The following is a 24323-nucleotide window of genomic DNA, read 5'->3' as shown; positions in this document are numbered from 1 at the left end:
CTGGAGCTTTTTGCTGCATATATCTTTGGTTTACTTTAACTTAGGGACTAATGGGAAGAAAGAAATGAGAGTAAAGAGCTTATGTCTCATAAGCTTCATTTGAGTTATGAAGTGTTCTGATTTATGACATATCTCTTCAGCAGTAAACTGCCTTTGATTAATTCTGGAGTTGTGATGTGGAATTGGTGTCTGTCTTTGGGAACCACAGGCAAAGGGCGACCAAGGCTCAGAGAGCATCTTGCCCACATCTGCACAGCCAGGTGGGGGAGAGCTCTGTCCTGACATAGAAATCATAAAATCCAGTTTTAGATTTGCCACTCTGTTTAATATATGGGATTTAGAGGCATGGGGGTCACTGGTGATGTTAGCTTGAGCTCTTGGGGTATGACAGTGAAGGTGCACACCAACATGGAATGGTTGAAGCATGCGTGGGAGGTGAGGAAATAGTGAGCACAGACAACTGTTTCCCAGAGTTTGGCCGTGGTGTGAAGGGGAGGCGGGAGATGTGGATCCTGGGAGGTTTTTTTCCTCCTCCTTTTAAAGTGGAAAAAACTTGAACTAGTTTAAGTGTCATGGGGAAGGAGCCAATTAAGAGAGTGCATTCATAAATCTTAGTTGTATATTAATGTGCAAAACAGTTTAACATTTACACATCCATATGATAAACAGTACATCACTCTGTCCTCCGTGTGATGTTGTTGTGTTTTCTAACGTGTTCAAAATAACTCTTCCCACTATTAGGAAGAACCTAAGCGCAAAATTTGAAAAATATTTAAAAATCCCTAAATTGTCATAGCAAATAAAGTAAAGCTTTCCGTTGAAATACAGAATAAAGCCTTTAATTTTAGCAAATTCTGGTGTTTTGATTAGACATTTTGTTTACATGTGCTGCAGAGTAAAATTTTGAGAAATAACCAGGACTCAGGACCTTGACGGATTACTTTTTGTTGAAAAGCTTTATAACAATTCTTTAGGAGGGGGTCATCTGCCTAGAAGCAGCCTATAAACGTTGGATTTTGATTACTGAAAAGTATTTATTTATTGGTTTGGCAGAAAATCCACTGAGAGCTGAGTTGGAAACTTTGTTTCTCGATTAGTTCTGTGATCCCGGGCTGACACTTTAGCTTCTTTTGAGCCTCAGTTTCCTGAAATGATAAAGGTGGCGGTACCTATGTCCCAGGATTATAGCGAGGGGTAAGTGAACCAGTACAGCTGACCTGCTAAAATTCAGAGGCACTGGCATTACCATATTTAAAGGAGAAGGAACTGAATGCTTGCTGTTCTCTGCCTCCCGTCTATGTTGGTTTATGGATGTTTTTGCTAGTCTCTGGCATTTTGACGCTGGTGAAGCAAGCGGTTGGATGAATTTAGAGCTCTGTCCTGTACTTGTAAGTCTCAGGGGAGACTCTGTAAGCAGTGCTGGGGAAAACAGTAAGACTATTCTTTATGGAAAAGAGCAGACTTGTGAAAACGTATACTTAATCAGCAAGTACATGGAGTCTCCTATATAAATAGCTCAGAACTGTATTTAGTTCTCACCAATTTCACCAGGCTTCGGGGGCCTCCCAGGAAAATACTTGACTGTCTTTCCAGCAAGGTTATCTTAGAAAACCTTGACTCATTCCTGGAGTCCTCCTATAAGAAGCTTCTTTCAGTTTACTGTCTTGGTTGTAAATAAGTCTTTTAGCTTTTTTATTAGGTATTTTGTTAAGTTTTATAGATTTGTGGGGAGAACGGCCTTCTTGTGCTGTTAAATTCTTAAATTTTTCCTTGGTCCCAGGGAGCGGTCAGTGCATATTTGTTATTTATATGGTCCTTTTGTTTGTTGGCTAAACAAGGGTGACATTCATTGAGAAGGTATTTATTTGGGTGTCACTTTTGGTGTCATGATGTAAGGGAAACAGACAAGGACCCTGTTCTCATGGAGTTTTCAGTTAATGGGGAAGAAGTGCATTATTCAAATGATCACATCCTCTGGATCATAGTAACAACCTAAAAAGTCCTGTGAAGGAGAGAAACCTGGTCCTGCAGGGGAGTGAACAAAGGGGTGAGGGAAAATTTCCCTGAGGAAGTCTTGAGATCCAAATGATAAATAAGAAATAGGTTGGGGTGAGAGGCATTTTGGCAGCAGGTGGGAACAGTGTGTACAAAGGCCCTGTGGCAGGAAGAAGTATAATTGTTAAGGAAACTAAAATGTGAATTGACAGTTATCGCAAAATAGAAAAAAGTGATTTAAAATACAACAACAAACAACGAGAGAAACGGAAAGAGGCCACTGTGTGGTTGGAGCATAGTAAATGAGAGGGGAGAGTGTTTGAGAATAAGGTGGGAGGGGTAGGCCAGGACCCCAAGGTTGTCATGGTGAGGAGTTTGATTTTCAGACCGAAAGCAGCCAGACAGCACTGAAAAGTTCTAAACAGGGGAGAAGGCAACAGGGTGGTTAGGTTTGTATTTTGGAAAGATCATTTGGGCCATTGTGTTCAGAACATTTTAGAGAAAGACCAGAAGGATGGCCTAAGGACAATGAGGAGACAGTTACCATCTTCCAGGTGAGAGATGTTGGTGTCTGGACCTGAGTGGTAAGGACAGAAGCCGGACAAAGTGAATGTATTCCCCACTTGCTCAGAAGGTGAAGCTGGCAAAACCTGTTGATGGGTTGGATAAGAACATTGGATAAGGAAGAGGATTGGTACTCACCCAGTTGGATGGATGTTCTGTAAGGTGGGAGTGTGGGAAGACCATCTGGGGAGAACTGGGGGCAGGAGGTTGATCTGAGTTGGGACTTGATGTGTTGAGGCTCCCCTGCCTTTGAGCATCCAGCTGGACTGGTAGAGTTGTCAGCGGATGGAGGCACAACCTGATGTTCATGAGGCAGGCCTGGGCTGGAAATCGTGATTTGGGAGTCAGGGGAGCCTTGGTCGTAACTGAGGATGAGGTGGCCTAGGGGGAGTGGACAGAGAAGGAGAGGCGGAGGAGGTGCGCCTGGGCCGGAGGAACCCCTGCCTGCCTGGCTGGGCAGAGAAGGCAGAGCCTGCAAGGGCAGTAGGGAGGACTTGGGGCAAGAAACAGAGGACCCATGAGAATGTGTGTCTATGGTGGCAGAAGTAGAGGACATCTCAAGGTGGGAAAGGCCATTAAGATCAAGTGCTGCATGGAGAAAGGGGATCCCTCCTACATTGTTGGTGGGAATGCAAGTTGGTACAGCCACTCTGGAAAACAGTGTGGAGGTCCCTTAAAAAGTTAAAAATTGAGCTACCCTATGATCCAGCCATTGCACTACTGGGTATTTACCCCAAAGATACAGACGTAGTGAAGAGAAGGGCCATATGCACCCCAATGTTTATAGCAGCAATGTCCACAATAGCTAAATCGTGGAAGGAGCCGAGATGCCCTTCAACAGATGACTGGATTAAGAAGTTGTGGTCCATATATACAATGGAATATTACTCAGCTATCAGAAAGAACGAGTTCTCAACATTTGCTACAACATGGACAGCACTGGAGGAGATAATGCTAAGTGAAATAAGTCAAGCAGAGAAAGACAACTATCATATGATTTCTCTCATCTATGGAACATAAGAACTAGGATGATCGGTAGGGGAAGAAAGAGATAAAGAAAGGGGGGGTAATCAGAAGGGGGAATGAAACATGAGAGACTATGGACTATGAGAAACAAACTGAGGACTTCAGAGGGGAGGGGGGTGGGGGAATGGGATAGACCGGTGATGGGTAGTAAGGAGGGCACGTATTGCATGGTGCACTGGGTGTTATACACAACTAATGAATCATCGAGCCTTACATCGGAAACCGGGGATGTACTGTATGGTGACTAACATAATATAATAAAAAATCATTAAAAAAAAAAAAAGATCAAGTGCTGCAAGGAGATCAGGTTAGATGGAGAGTAGCAAAATGCCCATCAGATTGAGAAACATGGGGTCTTTGGTGACCTTAACTTGAGCTGCTTTGGGTGTGTGGTGAAGGTGAAAACCAGACCTAGTGGGCTGAGGCCTGCGTGGGAGGTGAGGAAATATAGGCAGTGAGCATGGACAGCTCTTTGCCAAAGTTCAGCTCTAGTGTAAAGGGGAGGAGGAGATGTGGATCATGGAAGGTTTTTTTGTCTTATCTTTTCTTTCTTTAAAGGTTTAAACTTGGGAAGGGAGCCAGTTGAGTGAGAGGTTAAATAATGCAGGAAAGAGAAAGGACGGTTTATTCATTCAACAAATATTGAGTGCCTACTCTCCGCCTAGGAATTTCTAGGTGTTGGAAATTCAGCAGTGAACAGGACGGACAGAAGTCCCTGTTGTCATAGTTTATATTCTCCTGGGGAAGACAGATAACAAATGAACTGATAAATAATATGTCAAGGGCAGTAAATACTGTGAAGAGAGATTGGAAAAATAAACCAGAGTAGTGAAAAAGTAAAGCAGGTGAGGAGATACAGAATTATGGGGTGGGGGGGCAGAGATGGCAGTTTTGGGTGGTGAGGGAAGGTGACATTTGAACAGTGAACTGAAGAGCGGGAGGGAGGCATTCCAGGCAGCAGGAATAGGAATTGTGAAGTCCCTGAAACTGGAACATGCAACAAGCCAGCTGGGGGGCAGGGTGGTAGAAGGTGAGATCAGAGGTTGGGCCCGGGGCCAGATCTTACGGAGGCTTGGAGGCCAAGGTCAAGATTTTGGATTTTACTTAGTGTGAGATGGGAAGCCAGTGGAAAGTTTTGAGCAAAGGAGCAGATGTAATCTGATTTATATCATAAGGGTTATGGATAATCTCGTTTTGAGCAGATGTAATTTCATTTACATTTGAAGGGAGTCCCTCTGGCTGCTGTGTGAAGAAAGATGTGGGGTGGGAGGAAGGATGAGAGCTGGAGCAGTGTGCATGGTAGTGCTGGTGGGCCAGCATCGTGAAAAGTGATCAGATTTTAGATGGAAAGGAGAGCGTGAAGTTCCCGAGAGGCAGATAGGGATGGGAGACTACAGAGGTGGAGGGATTGGACCCTGTCTTCTGGCAGGGAGAGAGTGGAGGCTGGGTACAGAACTGGGTCAGTTGGTAGGTTCTCTAATGGTAAGTTGAGGAAGTCTCCTTGTGGCGGCTTCTAATCTCTGCATGAAGTAGGAGATCGCTCCATGGGTTTTGAGTAAAGAGGAGGGGTGATGGTTAAGAGGGGAGATCGGGTATTTGAGGAGAGCAGAGAAACGTGCAGTAGTCTGTGAGGATAGAGGAGATGGGCTCAGCTGGCATGATTTAGGGTTCCATTTGTGGTTGGTGGTTATGGCTCTGTAGCCCTACCAACCTGCCCTGTTGTCAGAGGTCTGGTTGTTAGGTGGAGATAGGTCAGAAGGAGATGATAGTGTAATCTGAGTTTGGGTAAGACTAAAGGTCAGAGAGAGTCATGGCTATCGATTGCCTATCATTGTGATAATAGTCCTGCTAATGGGACCCATCCTGGAAACCGAAGAATGGGGAAAGCTGAGGTGTTGGACTCGTCAAGATCTGACAGGCCAAAGAAAGGCCCTGCGGAGAGTAGTTGAGTAGGACGTCTGGAAGGAAAGGAGAATGGAGGGCATGGAACAGGAAGTGCCACAGATCCACATAGGGACAAGATTCTCAGTGGGACCAGCCACATCAGCCTGGCTTGGAGTGGGGGAGGTGGAGGGCCTTGAGGGGAAGTTAAAGGAGTTGAAGACAGCCCTGGTTTGCAGAGGAGGCAGGTACGTGGCAGGTCAGGTGTGTGGGGGAGAGTTGAAGGTTTGCAGGGACGTTGCACTTTGGGTGAGTTGACCACTGATGGGATATTGAGGTTGGTGAAGGGGGCTGTTGGACTCAGCTTGGGAGTGGAGCAGAGGTCAGTGCCAAAGTCACTGATGAATGGGGGGGGGGAGTCTGACCCTAGGGGTTCATAGATAGCGATGCCCAGAAAGGACTTCCTGGGAAGATAGTGCGGCTTTTCAATTGCAAATTGAAACTCAGGTCTCCCTGCTCTCCAGCCTGCTCATTTATGACTGTTAATTGCCCAGTTGGCCGTTGGGAAAGCAATGCCTATTAAAATGTGAAGCAGTAAACCAGAGCAGGCGTGCCCTGCCATATGCTCCTCTTCCTTCAGCCATCCTCCTCCTCTGTCTCATCACTGAGGGGTTCTGGAGTATTGCTCTGGAGCAAACAGCCTGGGTTATGAATCCTGACACACAGTAGGACTTGGTGGCTAGGATGGTGCACAGGTGACCTCACATGTGCCCAGATTCTTCAGCTGGATAACAGTTATGGGATAAGAGTGCTCCAGCTTTCCTGGGTTGTGGTGAGGACTGAATGGGCACCTGCCCTTTTCTTTTTCCCGTTGGCTCTGCTTGGTGCCACTGGTGGCACTGGAGATTTTGCACTGTTTCTGTCTCCTGTTTTAAGAAAAGAGCAAGAGAACTGTCACTTATTGGCCACCTGCTGTAGGTCAGACCCTGCCTTAGCCATTGGTGAGTTAGCACCGGCGACATTCCAAAACAGACTCTTTTGGAGCTCAGAGGCCAGCACAGACTCTAGTGAAGGCCTAATTGCTTCAGATACATTGAACATCTAAACTCTAACAAAGTAGCCATGGTTGGAAGGAAACCTTAGGTTTGTGACACGATCTTAAGCACTGAGCAGAGCCTTGATACTATGGATATAGATTTCTGCAAGCTTGCCTCGCAGTGTCCTGGGCCATTCCCACAGCCTGGGGGCCTCTGCTGGAGGAAGCCACAGCTACTTCCTCAGCGAATTCTTGTCCCTAGAGGGAAGGAACCATGCCACAGAGCTCTCTTTCACAGACCCTGTGTGTCACAGCCCTTATGGTCTGTGAGCAGAACACTTGATATTAATCATCTGGGTGTTTCTCACCCATTTTCTTATGTGTGTAGTAAGAAGACATTGGACGGTTGGCTTGAAGGTTAGAAATTGCCACCTCTAGTGAGTCTAGTTGTTCAGTTTTCACTTCCTAGCTCAGTCTAGAATAGGAGTTCTCCAAGGAAAGGAAATTTGTGATTACCAGAACTGTGTTGCTGGGATAACTAATGCCGTATCCAAACCATTGGTTCTCAACAGATTGTAAAAATGCTGCCCTTTTGGAGATTATCTAAATACATGGCATTCAGTGCAGACTTATTTCAGTGGCCCACTTTGATAATACGTTGAGCCTGCGGAGCCTAACTTGCGGGAATACATCTGACCGAGGGGGTGGGGGAGAATTCTCTTTATGTCTAGATGGGGTGTTCTGTTGTTTCAAGGGCACAGAACCTTGTTCTCCTGGAAATAAGACTATCTGTTTGAGGTTGTGATTTGTAAATAATGACACTTTATTTCTGTAACCTTCACTGGGTAGTTGTTATAACCTCCACGGTAAAACTTTTTAATTAATTCATAAAAATTACATATGGCTTAGCACAACAATGTGAATGTAGTCAATATACTGAGCTGTACATTTATTTTTTTTTTTTATTTTTATTTTTTTTTTTAAAGATTTTTATTTATTTACTTGACAGAGATAGAGACAGCCAGAGAGAGAGGGAACACAGGCAGGGGGAGTGGGAGAGGAAGAAGCAGGCTCACAGTGGAGAAGCCCGATGTGGGGCTCCATCCCATAATGCCGGGATCACGCCCTGAGCCAAAGGCAGACGCTCAACCGCTATGCCACCCAGGCGCCCCTGAGCTGTACATTTAAAAATGGTTAAGATGGTAAATTTTTAGGTGTGTTTACCACAATTAAAAAAAAAACAACCTGTCTAAAAATAACAGTATATGTGCTTATAGAAAATGTGAAAAAAGAAAAAATAGTCATTCTACTAACACACCTTTTTGTTCTATTTGTTGCCAATCTTCTATACATATTTTTACATAGTTGAAATGTTATCACATGACCATAATATTGTGGTAGCTATTGTTAACATACATTTCGCAGAATGGGGAAATAGCTAGAACGTTGGACTATGGGGCCAAAATGCCTGGATTCAAATTCTGGTTCCCCAGTTCCTGATACGTCACAGGAGGCAAGTTACCTAACCTTTCTGTGCCAAGGCTTCTCATCGAAATCAGTGATTCTCAACTGGGACAGTTTTGCCCAGGGGACACTTGGCAATGTCTGGAGACATTCTTGCTTTTCCAGACTGCAGGTGGTCGCTCCTGGCATCCGGCTGGTGGAAGCCAGGGACGCTGCTAAGCATTCTGCAGTGCACAGGCCAGCCCCGTGGGTCACCGGTTCTCGGTGTCACAAGGTCAGTAGTGTCTTGGTTGAGAAGTCCAGCTCTCAGTAAGATGGAGGTAAACACCACCTACCTCATCGGATTGTTTTGAGGATTAAGTAAATGAAAGTATGTAAAGTAATTAGAGCAATGCCTTGCACAGAATAACCACTGTGTCCATGTTAGCTGTTATCATTGTCACTTTTTATCCTTTCATGTTAGCATTGTGTTCTTTAAAAGCTCATAAGCATTCTTTTTAATATTTTCCAAATATCTTTTAGTAAAGTTTTCTTTTATAGAAATATTGCATGTTCCTAACATGGCTTTCTTTCTTCCCCACCAGATGAAATTAAAGCAGAAATAGAAAAGCAGAGGTAAGCTTTTCTCCTTGCTGAAATACAGTATTAAGGGAGTAGGTAGTGGCCATGGGAACCCCTTTATGTGCATGTTTTCTCATATTTCTTAGCTCCTGGGTGGCACACACTCCCCTAGCATGTGGAGTGCCGGGCACATGGCAGGACTCCGTATGTGTTTAAACAGATGCTGGGTTAACAGGTTACCAACTCAGTAACTGCATGTTTGCAGGAAGGGGTAAAGTGGATCGAGTTAATGCTGCTGTACCTTTTCTTGACGGATGAGGCAGAGCCCTTAGCCCGTATGTCGTGCTCCTTGGGCGGGAGGACAGCTTGCCCCAGAAGTGGCTGCTTCTCGTCTTCATAGTTAAAAAAGCCAGTTGGTCACATTTCAGAACATGGCTGATGCCAAGATTCAGTCCAGGATGCTGTCAACATAGCTCACTAATCAGAGACCCTGCTTCTCCCTGTGACGCTTTGTCTTTTGTCCTCATGCATGTGTTTCTGTTTTTAATTGTCTTGCCCCGCAGATGCAGTTTGTGGGCACTTTCCATTAAATAATCACAAGTGGGATGGGAAGTTAGAGGTATATGAGAAGCAAAATTTTTGTTTTTTCACTTCCCTTCTGTGGCGCTCTCCTGCTTTTTCCCTAGGCTTGGCGCCGCCGCACCACCAAAGGCAAACTTCATTGAAGCTGACAAGTATTTCCTTCCGTTTGAGCTAGCTTGCCAGTCCAAGTCCCCACGGGTGGTCAGCACATCCCTCGACTGCTTGCAGGTACCGTGTTCAAACTTGATTGTGTAAAGAGGGTTTTCTCCAAGCCATCGGCAGTCCTTTCAGAGGAACTGTGCTTCCAGGGTGATGGAGGAAGGAGCAATCCGATGTGTTCTTTATGGAGGTCTCAAGAAGGAGGGATGGTAAGGGGTCTGACCTCCGCAGCCAGAACAAGAATGTGTTTCCGTGGAAATACTTTCTTGTACTCTCTTACGTGTGTTTTTCTAACTGAAACCTTTAGGATTAGTTGGAAATGTGGGTACACCTGGGCACGTGCAGTATTTTTATGCCACCTTTTTCTTGATGGCATTGAAATTCAGAATATCGAGTAGAGAAATAGATATAATCAATATTCATCATTTATGAACGCGGGATAAGCAAATACTAAACCATTGTTCCCACAGGAAATACAGGATAAGGTGCCTGGGAGCCTCTGGTATCAACACATTCAGCAACTGATCAGTACATAAAGCAATACGTAACTTTGTTCTTTGTGTGTTTCTGTTTAAAGACGTCTTATTTAATATATCTTATTGATTCATTAACATTGCACTCATGGTCAACAGCACTATAACACAGGCCTGAACGAAGCTCACCTAACACGTAATTTCTCCATAAGGCACATCATTGCCTTCTTGCTCTTAGGTAGAGTAGACAGCACTTCAGCATGGGTCTTAGGGACCAATTTAAATGACAGAAACATCCACAAAATGGACAAAAGTGCAAAAAAAAATTGCAAAAAATGTGGCATGACATAGGCCACCGGAAAGATACTAGTTACAGTATAAGAGCTGAAACGAGAAGACAGAGCATCTCCTTGTTTGACCCCGGCTGAGGACATATGCATCAAGTAATTTGATTTTTTTCGTTGCTCTGTGTCACACATGACTGCAAAAGCGCCACAGGTACTGATTTGGGGCTTACAAATAAATTATAGTTGAGTGGGTACATTTGCAAATACAGGATCTGAGAATGATGAGGATTGACTATATGAGAGCCACAGTGACCTTGTGATAAATTACCTTTGGCTGATGAAGAAATAGGAATAGAGAAGTTAAGATGACTTATCCAGGGGTGCCTGGGTGGCTCAGTTGTTAAGTGTCTGCCTTTGGCTCGGGTCATGATCCCAGGGTCCTGGGATTGAGCCCCGCATCAGGCTCCCGGCTCAGTGGAAGCCTGCTTCTCCCTCTCCCACTCTCCCTCCCCCCTGCTTGTGTTCCCTCTCTCGCTGTGTGTCTCTCTGTCAAATAAATAAAATCTTTAAAAAAAAAAAAAAAAAGATAACTTGTCCAGTAATAATGCAGGTATGAAAGAAAAAAAAGGTTACAACTTAGGTGTCTTAATTCCTGGTCCAGAATTCTTTTTTTTTTTTTTTTTTTTTTTTTAAAGAGATCTACTCCTGAGGTTTCTGGTTACCTCACTTTTATCTTTGGCCCCAGCAGGCAACCTGCACATCAAAAGCTTGATAAATTAAAAAATTATATTTAGAGGTCCACAATTTACCAGTACTTTCTAGAACAGGCATAGTGAATAGGTTCTATATTATGATTGCTCAGAAGCTGTGTTGAAAAGCTATCTGAAGCTTCATCTGGGTTTCTTGAGAAAGTATGGTGATCAATTGGTGATGTCTGCTGAGGCGCGGGCTGCCAAGTGGCGGTGGGCATGCCACATTTTTGGCATCTCCAGTCTAATATTTACTCTATTAATCTCACTTCTTTGATATATCTGTATTTGAAAGTTGGTGACAGTTTCTTCACAAGCAATTCTTCCAAATGAAAAGCTATTTTCTCATTCAGTATAATTCTGTACAGATTGTCCTATGTGAAACGTATAATGAGCCAAGAATTCTTAAACGGCAGGCCCAAGTCCTCCTTCTATCCTAAAATATTTGTTGCTGTGAAATTTTCTGAGGAAGTTTGGCATAAGTTTAATTTTAGTTGTTTTCTTCTCGTGTTACGGTCTAGTTCTGAAGCTGGTGCTGACAGTTAACATTACCAATGTACTAAGAACAGTGGCTATTGAGTACTTGGCCTGTGCTGGGCCCTGTGCTCTGTCTGCAACATCGTGTTTAATCTTCCCAGAAACACTCTGGTTACTTAACTCTCATCCTCATTTCGGAATTGAGGAAATGGAGGCTGAGAGAATGAAGTGACCAGCAGTACTGAGCTCCCCCTGCCCAGGAAGTGGTGGAATGGGGTGAGCATTTAGAACTCTTCCCACCCCGTCTGAATTCTTAACCTGGGGTCATTAAACTACAATTGTAAGCCAAATCTGGCCTGCCACCTGCTTTTGTGAATAAAGTTTTATTGGAACACAGCTGTCTTAATATAGTCAGGCTAATGAAATAGAATTCCACAGACTGGGTGGCTTAAGCAAGAGATATTTATTTCCCTCCGTTCTGGAGGCTGGAGAGGGCAAGATCAGGGTGCCCGCTGATTCAGTTCCTGGTAAGATCCCTCTTCCTGCTTTGTAGATGGTTGAGTTGTCAGCTGTGTTCTCACATGGCAGAGAGAGCACACTAGATCTCCAGTCTCTTTTTCTAGGACACTGATCCCATCATGAGGACCCCACCTTCATGATCTTATCTAAACCTAATCACTCCCCAAAGGCCTTACCTCCTCATACCATCTCACTGAGAGTAGGGCTTCAACATAGGACCAGGGGGACACGAATATTGAGTCCATAGCAACAGCTGGGCCCATTGTTTATTATCTCTGGCTGCTTTCCCACTACTGCGGCTGAGTTGAGTTGTTGAAACAGAGACCATAAAGCCTAAAAATTTGGTTCTTTACAGAAAAAGGTTGCTGACCACCACTCTTAACTGTTACCGTGTGGTTCTGGCCCTTTGATTAAAAATATACTGTTTATATTTTATGTTCTGCATTTTCCTGGAAATAGTCTGTTTCTGGAACTCTGGAACGGAAACATTGACATCCTGCTCTACTTCAGCCCACTGTCCTGACTTGAGCTATAAATGTAAATGTAAGAGTGTCTTGAGGCCGATGACATATGGTTAGCTCTTTTTTTTTTCTTTTTTTTTTAGAATGGAAGTTCTCTGTGATTTAGTAGGTACACTCGAATTTCTTTGGTCATTATACAAAACGCAAGCTGTGTCATTCTTTTTATGACATTAGAAAGTGACCCAGTGCTCCCTGGAATACTGAATGAAAAATTTCATTTGCTCTTGGAGGCTGTCCTTGCAAAGCCTGTTCAACTGGCTTTTCCCCAGTGTGGGAGACGTGACTTCCGTCTTGGAAATGGAAGGCCAGTGTCCAGGGGCAAAGGTTGGCTTGAGCAGAATTGAAGCCAGCTGCAGACACATCCACATTCTGCCCTGGGCATTTAAAGGCATCCTTCTCTGAGCTTGGAGAGGTGATGGGGTGGCAAAGGTGCTTCCGGGTTTGGTTTGTCCTGACACAGTTAGCTTAGAGTTCCCTCTCCCTGCTGAGAGCAACCTAGAGTTCTGCTGCTGCTCACTTGTACCAAACGATAAAGATTCTCTTTATTCCTTCCCTTCAGCACCTAGTCTGCTGCACACTCTTCCCCCCCCCCTCCCACCAGGGGGGAGCGGCATTAGGTTCAGTCTTGCCTTACTCAGTGCATGATCTCCAAGGTTGCCTGGGCATATGTCAATAACCAGATTTTTTTTTGAGAATATCCTTCTAATATATTCATATTTCTTCAGTGATAAGATTATGTATATGTATTACTGTTACTATATTACATATATTATAAAACATACAAGAATAGAACTTTGAAAAAGATTTAAAAAGTAGGAATAGAGTTGTAATATTTTCTTTCTAAGTCCCAGTGAGGGTTGTAGGAAACTACTGATCTCAGCTGTCCTTTGTTCATACCACAAGCATTATCTTTTAGTTCTTATTTCTAGAAAACTTTGGATTTTTAAAGCACATTTTAAAATCCATTAATAATTATAAAAGTTGTACATAGCTACGTTCTCTGTTAAAATTTTTTTTAGAACTTTTTTTTTTTTTTTTTTAAGACCGTAGCCCAGTTGCCTGTGCAGGGCATATACTTTTTTCCTTTGTTTTTCATTTTTTTTTCTTGCCTATGGGTGGTAGATTTTTATTTTATGAATTTGACAAGTTTCCCTAATTTATTTGCATCTTTAGAATTTTAGTTAGATATGTGGACTTTCTTTCTCATTTTAATAATGTTTTAGGTTGAAACACATGAAATTGTCATTCTCATGGAGTGAAAAACAGGTATCAGGAACTTCATATGACCTACCCTAATGTAACTTTTTGTCCATAAAGAAGGAAAATAAGTCAAGGCTAAAAAGTACGGACTTGGGTCACAGATAGCTTAGCATTTACATACTGGCTTAACATGTCATTAAGACACCTGGGACAAATTCTTTAACCTTTCCAGAGTCCAGGATCCTCAGACATAGATTAGCAATAGTGTCATTTGCCTCCGTAGGTTATGATGAGGACTCTGTTTTTCAAACACAAGTCAATCATGTTTCACCCTCACAATTTCTTCCGTATCTGCACTCTTCTTTATCGTTATGTATTTAGTACTTTTCTTTAAAATAATTAATTTTTAAAGAGCTTTTATCATTGAAGTGTATTTGATATGTTAAGTAAGTTTCAGGTGTTCTGCAGCTTGCTCTTCACTTTCGACAGTGTTTTTAAGATCTAGCTATATGGCTACGTGCATCCTTTTGACTGATGTATGATATGTTATGCCATCATTTTATTTATCTCTTCCCCTACAGAGGGGCATTGACAAATAGAGTAACAGTGAACATCCCCGTGCACGCAGCCTCCTTGGACACAAGGGTCAGTGAGTCAGCTGCCCAAAGGCCTCCCTCCTCTGCCCACTTCCCATCTCATTGCATTGACAAGGAATAAAGCAGGAATTTCTACCCTCCAGCCATGTCACCCTCTGAGAGTCCAAGCCACCAGCATCTCCCTCCCAGACAGCTGCGACAGCCTCCTCACTGTCCCCTGCTTCTACTCCTATGGCTGTTCTCCACGCAGGAACTGGAGGGAACCTTTAGAAATGTACCACATCATGTTAATCCTTTACTTAAACCTGCCAGTAACTTTCCACCCCACTCACTGTGCAAAGCACTTTCCTCAAGTGAGCTTGCCAAGCACACTCATGCTGCTGGACCTCTGCTGTTTCCGGGGTTTTTTCTGTGCATTTACAAAAATACACACACAGTCACATAGCTTTTATTTTCCAAAAATGAGATAATGCTATGCATTATCAGTGCAACTTGTTCTTTTTAAGATGTCTACAAATCAGGGCCCTGGAGATCCCAGCCAGGACTTTTGGCTTCGGTCTGCCCCTGTCCTGGAGAATATAAACTCTGGGAGAAGAAGTACCGTCTTACTCCCTGTTGTACCTCCAGTGCCCAGGACAATATCTGGCCCAAGGAGAGGTAAGAGGGCAGACCTAGAAATATCCAGGGACGCAGGAACTGTGCTTTCTTCTGGCCCTGTGTCACTGCACAGACACGGGAGTAAAGCCATGCTTTAAAAACCTGTTCAGCTTGAAGGGGAGTGTGCTCTCTTAGGAGCCTATAGAGCAGAGAGAACTCTTCTTTCTAAGCCTTTTTCATATTTGAATTCAACAGTTCACCTCCATCCTTGCTTTGCAGCACCATTGTTCTATGGGCCTACTTTTCAACATGCGCGTTTTAGGAGTTCAGAACCATCCCACTCATAATCCGGTGCTCCAGATGGGCTTATGCATCCATTAGGGCTAAGGCATAAGGAACGTCAAAAACCAAGAGTTGACGTACCAGGCGCCAGTGCTGCCCACTTGGGAAGCCTGCGTGTCTTGCAGCAGGAAGAGGGTTGAGGTAAAGAGCATCTTGAGCTGTTTTTCAGAAACACATTTCCCACCCTCTGCACCTTCCCCACTCCTGCTCCCACCCCCTGACCCTGTGTGGTGACCTCTGGGGTTGGATTTGATCGGCAGAGGGTGTGCAGGCCTCTCCTGTTTATTCAGTCACACAATCTGGCGGGATCATGTTCTACTCTCAGCCACTCTCTCTTAACCTGTTTTGTTCTGCTTACTGGAAGGCGGTGCTTCCACAGCTAACGATGGGGGGAAAGCTGTTGAGAAATGGAGTCGGGCCTCTGCAGAGCGGCAGGTCTTCCTAGCACAGTGGTGGTGGCACCATAGACAACCTCAGATCCGTGTGTCACTCTGTGCGTGTAGAGGCAAGGAGATGACAAATTAGGAACCGAAAAGGATAAAGAACAGAATAGCATTTTCTTTAAGTCAGTGGAAGCAGAGAATGCGCATATCCTAGAGGGGTTATGTCTGATGAGTGATTCTTTTAGCTGCTCAACCCTCAGAATAACCTGGACAGCTTAGAGAAAAACACTGATTACCAGGCTGTCCTACAGAAATTCTGATTTGGTAGGTCTGCTTTGAGGTCTGGGAGTCTGTATTTGTGATGGGTTCCCTCAGCTGATTCTGAGTCTCAGCCACACTTGGAAATCATCTTGCCCCTGACCTTTGACTTCCTTTCCAGCTTTCACATTCTCCATGGTGAAATCCAGGTCCTAAGTGAGACGGCACAGGCCTCTGAAAGGCAGCCCCTGTCCAAGCCAGTCAGTAGCCCAACCAAGAGGATGTGGCCCAAGCAGCCCCCTACTTCTTCAGCCACTGGGTTGACACACGTTTGATAACATAGGTGCAGAATTGAGTGCCCCCTCCAGCAAAACACGTTATCAGCTGTTTCTTATGTATCTTTCCTTTTAAAAAGAAAAAAATATATATGGTTTGTTAACAGCTCGTGATATAATTCACATGCATACAAGTCATCCATTGCAAATGTACAATTCAGTGATTTTTGTACATTGACAGAGTTGTGCAGCCATCCCCACAATCTAATTGTAGACCGTCTGGATCACCTCAGAAAGAAACCCTGGGTTCATCAGCAGTCATTCCCTGTTTCCTTCTAACTCCCCCCACTGCCCCAGCCAACTACCGACTACTTCCTGTCTCCATTATGTATGGCTTTTAGTCCATCAATTTTTCACACTAGTGGTTGTGTACCGGTGACTGTTCTACACCTTGCCTATTCCACTGGACAGCCTTTCACCCTCCTGGGGCTCTTCTGCCATGGGAGGCAGGGTGGACACGGCACCCATTGGGTGGCTGTGCTTGCCATGCCCCAGGGGAGCAGGGGGATCTGAGGGAACCAGAAGTTAAGGCCAAGCTTACTGCCTGTCTTCTGCTGACATGGACAGCCGCAGTCCTGGCCAGGCAGAAACTTCTCATCTCTGTTCTTTCTGTATTTAGAAACTCATTGCATATGGGCACATCACCGGCAACGCCCCCGACAGTGGAGCCCCAGGGAAGCGGCTCATCGACAGGATCGTTGAAACCATTTGCAACTGTTTTCAGGGCCCTCAGACCGATGAAGGAGTTCAGTTACAAATAATTAAGGTATTTCTGTTTGTTTGCCTGGTCTGGATTTTTGAATAAGAAAACTAGTCTCCCTTGGGCGTTGGGGTTTCTAATTTACCATGTGTTAGTTGTCTCAGGTGGTGCTGAGCTGGAACAGAAGAGTGTAAGCATCGCTTAGATCTTTTGTTAAGTGTCAGAATTTATTAGCACAGACTGAGACAAGGAAAGTGGAACCAGGTGTTTTCAAAGTAAACAGTTCCACTAATAACAATGTAAATTGCTTGTCAGTTGACTCGGCTTGAAGTCCTCTGGTCTTTCTCCTTGAAATTCTGGATTCCCAGTCTGCCATTTCTCAGTGGGTCCTGAATAATCTTAGACCACTCTGCCCCTTGTCCTCTTGTCCTGCCCCCCATTCCATTTCCATTTCTCTGGTCCATTTCTGCTGCCAGAAGTGGTTTGGCATGTGGTAGTACCGTCTGCTTGTTGGGAGAACAGGATCAGGATGGGTGTAGCCAGCGTTCCAGATCTTCAGTCCTGACTTTGTGTGGGATGGCTCCATGTTAGCAACTCCTGGAGCTCCCTTGAAAACCCTCTAGGGAACTGGGACGCTGACTGCCTATCAAAACCTGTATATTTTATGATTAATATAGGTGAGATCGAGTTAGAGCAGTTTTCCTCCTAAGAGAACTGTGTTTTTGGCTTTTAAAAAAGTATATTGATAGAAAGCCCTCTTCAACACAACTTAATTACGGCAAATAATTTGGATTTTATAGTGTTAATAATTATCTTTAAGCTCAGAGCAGTAGGGAGTTATGGTTTGCAGAGCCATCTTCTTAAAATTCACAAAACCAAACCAAAACTAAGCCACACCCTGTAGAAAAGTTTGGCTATGGGAGGATGGGAGGCAGGTGGATGTTTGTGAAGGTGAAGGTTGTGGGTTTTTGTTTTAGGCTCTTCTGACAGCGGTGACATCCCCACACATTGAAATTCATGAGGGCACTATCCTGCAGACAGTCAGGACATGTTACAATATCTATCTGGCCAGCAAAAATCTCATCAATCAAACCACTGCCAAGGCTACCCTCACTCAGATGCTGAACGTCATTTTCACGCGCATGGAAAACCAAGTGGTGAGTGGTGGTGGTCATCAGCTACTGGGGACGCGGCACACCCGATCTGTGAACGGTTTCATCTTAAAGTGCATCCTTTCTTCCTCTGAATTCTGTTTTTGTTCTTGCTTTAAAAAGCAGAGAGAGAATCTAGCTTGGGTTTTGGAATCAGCATTCAGAATTTGCTTCGAGTTTGTCAAAAGAGTTCATTTCCTTTTTTAAATGTTATCCTTCTGTTTAAAATGTTATTCTTCAGGCTGGCATACTTTCTGGTCCTTCTCAAAATGCTGGGACCAATTTTTTTTTTTTTTTTAAGATTTAGTTATCTCTATACCCAACATGGAGTTTGAACCCACAACCCTGACCTCAAGAGTCACATGCTCCAGAAGCTGAGCCAGCCAGGCACCCCAGTGCTGGGAGCATTTAGATTGAATCCCTTTTTTGTTGCCTTGTAGTTGCAGGAGGCCAGAGAATTGGAAAGACCAATCCCGTCAAAACCCCAGTCCCCTGTGATCCAAGCTGCAACAGTGTCCCCAAAATTCAGTCATTTGAAGCAGAGCCAGGCACAGAGCAAACCAACGACTCCTGAAAAGACAGATTTAACCAACGGTGAACATGCCAGGAGTGCTTCTGGAAAAGTGAGCTCAGAGAATGGAGATGCACCCAGAGAAAGAGGCCCATCGCTGTCAGGTACACCCTGGACACTGTTCCTTTCCCGCCGTGAGAGGGACCCATCTGTGGCTGAGGGGCAGTTGAAGGGGTCTGGTAACATCTGCAGGGAACTTCTGATAGCAGCTTGTCTATTTCTGGGCCTTCCCCCTTCCCTGTTGCTCGTCTCTTGAGGAGCACAGCCACCAAAGCATGATGTCTAATGTCCTGTGTCAGCTGTGTGGTTTTCTCTAAATAGTCCTTGGAATGCAGCAAGCGTCTACTTCTTGATGTCAGCTTCAGTGCAGTGGCTTCGGTTGGGGGTGTTTATCTCCCAGTAGTTAATTGTTAAGGTAGTTAGTTACTCAGTGTCTGTCTTATCTGCCCTGAGAAGGACATGGGGACCCCCTCTGTCATGTATACACGGGATCTCTGCTCCTTGCTCCCAGCCTGGCAGCTAGTGGCTGCTCACAGACATCTGTGAAAGGAGCAGGAAGGTGGGGGGGGGGGGTGGACTTAGAGATGGACAGAGAGATAACTTTGTTTTCTTCTGTGGTGACTTAGTACCTTACGTGTTTTTGTTTGCTTTTTTAAATGAAAGAGACATCCCACACCTGATTATAGTCTTAAAGTAAACAAAACATTAGGCAAGAAATGGCGGATTGGGTTATCATAAGATTATTTCAGAGTGTTTGCATGTTTCCCTGGGCAGTTTGTATGAATCAGTTCTCAAATTCGTATTTTTTTTTCAGGAATGTACCTTTCCAAATGATTTTTGTGCAGTAATTCTTCACTCTAGCTGCTTGGTCTACATGAAATACCTGACCCGTCTTTCTAGTTTATCTCATGTCTTCTGTCCCTTTATTGACAACAGTGTCCGTTGGTAGTGTGTCCTGTGAGAGGACGCATGTGTGAGCAGCTTTTGTTCCTCTGTTATTTATCAGCGTGCTTGGCATACACAGGAACAGACCAAGTGCTGTTGCTGCAAGGTTTTTCTGAATCAGTTTACTCAAGGAAAGGACAAAAGAGAAAGTTGCCACCAAGAGCGGCACACGTCTCCGGGTGAGCACAGAGTTGCCGTCTCCTCAGTCCTCAGTCCTGTATCTGGGGGAAGGTGCTGAGAAACTCTTGGCCCACCCTCCAGATCTGTCGCTATCTTCGCTTTCCTAAACTCTCAGGGCAAGGACCAGGTTTTTACTGTAACCCTTATCAGGCTGTGGTCAGTCAATAAATATTAACATTTAAACACTTGATATGTAGTAAGCATAGCTGTGCAGATAAAAACGCAAATCTCTCTAGCTGCATCAGAGTGCTTCCACTACAGCCCATTTTCTGCATGGCAGCCAAAGTGATCTCTTAAAAGCATGAATTAGATCAGAGCCCCCCTCTACTTAAACCCCTTTGGTGAGTTCCTATCAGATCCCGTTCAGAGTGGAATCTGTGCCCGCCCTGCCCCATGGCTTCCGAGGCCGTGTGTGACCTGGCCCCTGTCTGCCTCTCCATCTGCTCTTACAGCTCTTTCCCCCTTATTGACAGCACAGTGTCTTGAGAGTGCCGTGCTTGCTGTTGGTGCCTTTGCACTTCCTGCCCCCGCCCCCATTTATCTTCAGGTCTCTCGGTTCAGACTGCTCACCTTCTCTGCAGCTCCCCCATTTCTGCCATATCAGCCTCTTTTATTTTCTTCATAGCACTTATCACTACCTGAGATCACTGAAGAGTTCATGTTCGCTTATTCCCGGGCTGAGATCTAGATCACTCTGTTCACCATTATATTCCCAGCACTGGCATGGTGCCCAGCATTGATGGCAGACACTCAGTAAATACATTTTTTTTGAATGAATGGGGGAAAAAACTTGACTTCTAAAAGATGGTTTTGCAAAAACACAGTAACTTAAAATTCTGCTATAAAGCAAAGAGTGATTTGCACAGAGTATATCACTGTGGGTTTTGTTGCCAGTACTTGGTGCCCCCCACGAGGCTTCTCCCAAGAATGTGGGAATCAGACTGCCTGTAAGAATCAAATAGCAAACTCGAAAATAGTGGGTTGGAACGGAAGTGTGCTGTTACCTTTAAAAAGAGCGAGTGGCTTCTGGTTCTCAAGATACGGCTCTAAAGAAAGAACAGGTCCTTCAAAAGAAGGTTGAGCAGCCTTGGAAGCTGAGGAGGAAGGATAGCCCGAGACAGGTGGTGGAGATTTCCATGCAGGGAGACGGTGCCCTAGGCTGGAGTCCAGGCCGTGGAGGCCCACTGAGAGGCCTGGGCTCTAGTGTCTCTGTGATGGAGGGAACACACCCTGCCCTTCTGTGAGGTGCGTCACCGTCATCACCATCCTGGAGCCACCCCTACCTTCCAGTCACCATGCCGGCACCGTGCTTGCTAACTGGGCACTTGACATGCATTTTCCTATTTATTTGTTTTTATTATTATTTTTTAAAGATTTATTTATCTATTTTAGAGCGAGTGCAAGAGCGGGAGAGGGAGAGAGAATCCCAGGCAGACTCTGTGCTGAGTACAGAACCCTACATGGGGCTCGATCCCAGGAACCCGAGATCACGACCTGAGCTGAAATCAAGAGTTGGACGCTTAGGGGCTCCTGGGTAGCGCAGTTGTTAAGCGTCTGCCTACGGCTCAGGGCATGATCCCAGCGTTCCGGGATCGAGTCCCACATCGGGCTCCTCGGCTGGGAGCCTGCTTCTTCCTCTCCCTCTCCCCTGCTGTGTTCCCTCTCTCACTGGCTGTCTCTCTGTCACATAAATAAATAAAATTAAAAAAAAAAAAAAAGAGTTGGACGCTTAACTGACTGCACCACCCAGGCGCCCCTGTATTTTCCTATTTAATTTACTGAGAATCCTCCCCATGGCCTTCCTGGGATCATTTGCCTTCCAGTGAAATTTGCATGGATGGAGACAGTTCACCAACAGACTTAAGCATCTCTTTCTCCTTACTAGTTTTTCATCCTAAGTTGATAAATCAGCAGTCAGTTCATAAGTCTTATCAGCCTGTCCAAGACAGGGATTAAATTACTCTGTGTAAATTTACAAAATGAGATTTTTGAGCCTGAGACGTTCTAGCTTATGTGAATTTGGGGGCACAGCCAGCAGTCTTCCTAGGGGACCCCACCCCATTTGTCCATTCACACTCCTTGTTACCTGGCTGTTCTTGTCAGTTTTTTTTTTTTTTTTAAACAGCTTTATTGAGATATAATTTGTATACCATAAGTTGAGCTTTTTAAAATGTACAATTCAGTTATTTTTAGTACATTCGCAGAGTTGTGCAGTCGTCACCACGGTCAATTTTAGAACATTTTAATTAACACCCAAAAGAAATCCTATGCCCAGAAACTGTCACTTCCCATTTTCTTTTATTTTTTTAAGATCATTTTTAAGATTCTGACTTTTTGACTCCCAACATGTATGAGACACCAGCGTTTTTACATTTATATAGCTAATGAGTAGCTGTTGTAGGCACACAGGTACCTGTGTGTTTAGGGATTTCTTAGCTCATTTTTTGTTCTTGTGTCTCATTCTTTAAGGGAAAAAAACAACACAATTCTTAAGTATTCTAGAACAGAGCAAAGTTATCCTCCTTCAGCCAATATGGAGATTCTGATTGGACAGCCTGGTTTCAGATCATGACTCTACGGTGTAGTAGCTCCGTGACCTTGAGTGGAATCTTTAACCTCTCCAAGGCTCACGGTCCTCATGTGTAAAATCAGGCCACAGCTAGTACCTTTCCTACAGGTTTGTGAGAATTAAATGAGAGCAGTGTCTGGCGCTTGGACCTATGTGTGTGTTATTATTATTAGCTTTCAAATAAGTTTCCGCTTAAAAAAATGAGTTAAAGAAAAAGAGCAAATAGTTAAGATGGTAATCAGGTGTGAAGGTGGTGAGAATAGTGCGTAGAATAAAGGGAGCCTATTTTCCATGTTAGCAATCCCAGATCCTCTGCTTTAGGAATTTCAGTGTTTTTTGTGGACAAAACAAAAATATGTTTCAGACCAGTACTTTATAAAAATAACAAAATGTGCCCCCAGGTCTCCCTCCTTTTTGACACAGCCTTCTTGCAGGGCAGCTCCAGCTCAGGGGTTTACGACCCCTGTGTTAGCTGCCTGATGGACATTTACTTTGCGACAGTAGGTTGCCTAAGTGTTTCTTCCTATCGAGGAACTGTGTTGGTGTGTGGCTGGAATGTGACAGCAAACAGCTTTGTTCCCTGATTTTTTTTCCTTTAGTATTCTTGCATATTACCAAGTGCTTGGACATTGGACACAACCAAACCCTAGTTTCTAGGAAACAGGCATGTCACATTTTATCGTCACCATATGTTCACATTTGTCCCTGCCAGTTCCACATCTGCCTCCTCCCACTCTGCTTTTCCCCTAGTGCTGTAGTGTATAGCATAACAGTTATTATCCCAGCTAGAATGTAAGCACCGTGAGGATAAGGATCTTTGTTTTAAACAGTGATGTATTCCACATGCCTGGAACAGCGCCAAACACACAGGCACTGAATTCGTTGATGGAATGAATGAGTGAATGCATCTTATTACCCCACCTACCCACATCCCCCACGGTCCCCTGCTTCACTGGACAGAAAACAGGGGTGTGGGAGGGTGTGTCTCAGATTCCTTCTATTTTTTCCTGATTATTCTTAGCATGTAACTTTCATCCTCTAGGTTACCTCATGGTTCCAGATGCTGTCACGTTCTGCAGGAGGGAGGAAGAGGGTGGGACTCCAAGACTCCCAGCTGAGTCATGCCCCTCCCTAAGGAGCCCATGCAATCCCCAGTAATTTATGCTTTACCCCTCATTGGCTAGAACTTGGTCACATGGCCACCCTTTCTGCTGGGATGGCGAAGAAATATAGGGACAGCCCCTTCCAAAACAAAATTAGAGCTCTGTAAGGACTCAGGGTATGAGTTAGTAACTGGCGATGCCCACCACAGGGGTGGGTTCTCCTGCTGGCTAGGGAGGGAATGGCAGCAAGGGTTTCTTTTATCTGAACCTATTCAAGGTGACCCTCTTATTTTTCTTAGGGACAGAGTTTGTGAAATGGCCAATCAGTAATGGCCAGGTGTGAGTGCTGGACATCCTGGGGAACCAGCATTATACTCTGAACCTTGCAAGGATTTGGTTTGGTTTGGTTTTCTAACATTTTGACAGCGTGCTTGAAGCTTAAACACAGCAGACCTCTTAGTGGTTATTCTGTCATCCAGGAAGGTCTCTTCTGAGACCTACCCCAGGCTGACACGTCAGCAAGGGAAGCAGAGCGGGGATACTGTGGGGAGTCCTGGCTACTTCTGGACCTCTTAGGGGCTCTTCAGCAGCAGCTTCCTCTACGAGAACCTTCTTTTGGAATTAGGGCTTCTTGACTCTCCCACCTCTTCCTCGCCTGAGAATATTTTGATTTTGCACAGGTGCTGTTAGGGATCCAGCCTGTCAAAGAAAATGAGTTAAACACTGTTATTCCCTCAAAAAACGGTGGTCTTGATGCTGTTTATTTTTTTTTTAAGATTTTATTTATTTATTTGAGAGAGAGCATGAACAGGGAGGGACAGAGGGAGAAGCAGACTCCCGGTCGAGCAGGGACCCCGGGATCATGACCCGAGCCAAAGGCAGATGCTCAACTGACTAAGCCTGTAAAAAGGACATTTTTTTCTCTTTAGAATGAAAAATAGTGATGGCTTTAAGTAACCGAAACTGCCTTCTGTGTGGTTAGTGGGAAATTTCTTGTCTAGTTTTTTGTTTGTTTATTTGGGTTTTTTTGACAGAGAGAGTGGGGGGTGTGGTGGGCAGAGGGAGAGAGAGAATCTCAAGCAGTGCCCAGCGCGGAGCC

The 24323-nt window shown here is 44.6% G+C and overlaps 1 protein-coding gene across 1 annotated transcript in view; it reads left to right on the top strand.

Moving 5' to 3' along the window:
- Nucleotides 1-24323, top strand: part of ARFGEF2 (ADP ribosylation factor guanine nucleotide exchange factor 2) — a 93007-nt gene that overhangs the window by 4285 nt on the left and 64399 nt on the right. The window contains exons 2-6 of the mRNA XM_026503689.4: nt 8551-8581; nt 9214-9337; nt 16625-16771; nt 17683-17862; nt 18297-18531. Coding sequence (XP_026359474.1) covers nt 8551-8581; nt 9214-9337; nt 16625-16771; nt 17683-17862; nt 18297-18531 — 717 coding nt within the window. The remainder of the gene's footprint in view (nt 1-8550; nt 8582-9213; nt 9338-16624; nt 16772-17682; nt 17863-18296; nt 18532-24323) is intronic.

The sequence above is a fragment of the Ursus arctos genome, unplaced genomic scaffold (assembly GCF_023065955.2).
Source record: "Ursus arctos isolate Adak ecotype North America unplaced genomic scaffold, UrsArc2.0 scaffold_16, whole genome shotgun sequence".
NCBI lineage: Eukaryota > Metazoa > Chordata > Mammalia > Carnivora > Ursidae > Ursus > Ursus arctos.
Note: the sequence above shows the minus strand (reverse complement) of the source record. Positions and strands in the feature narration are given on the sequence as shown.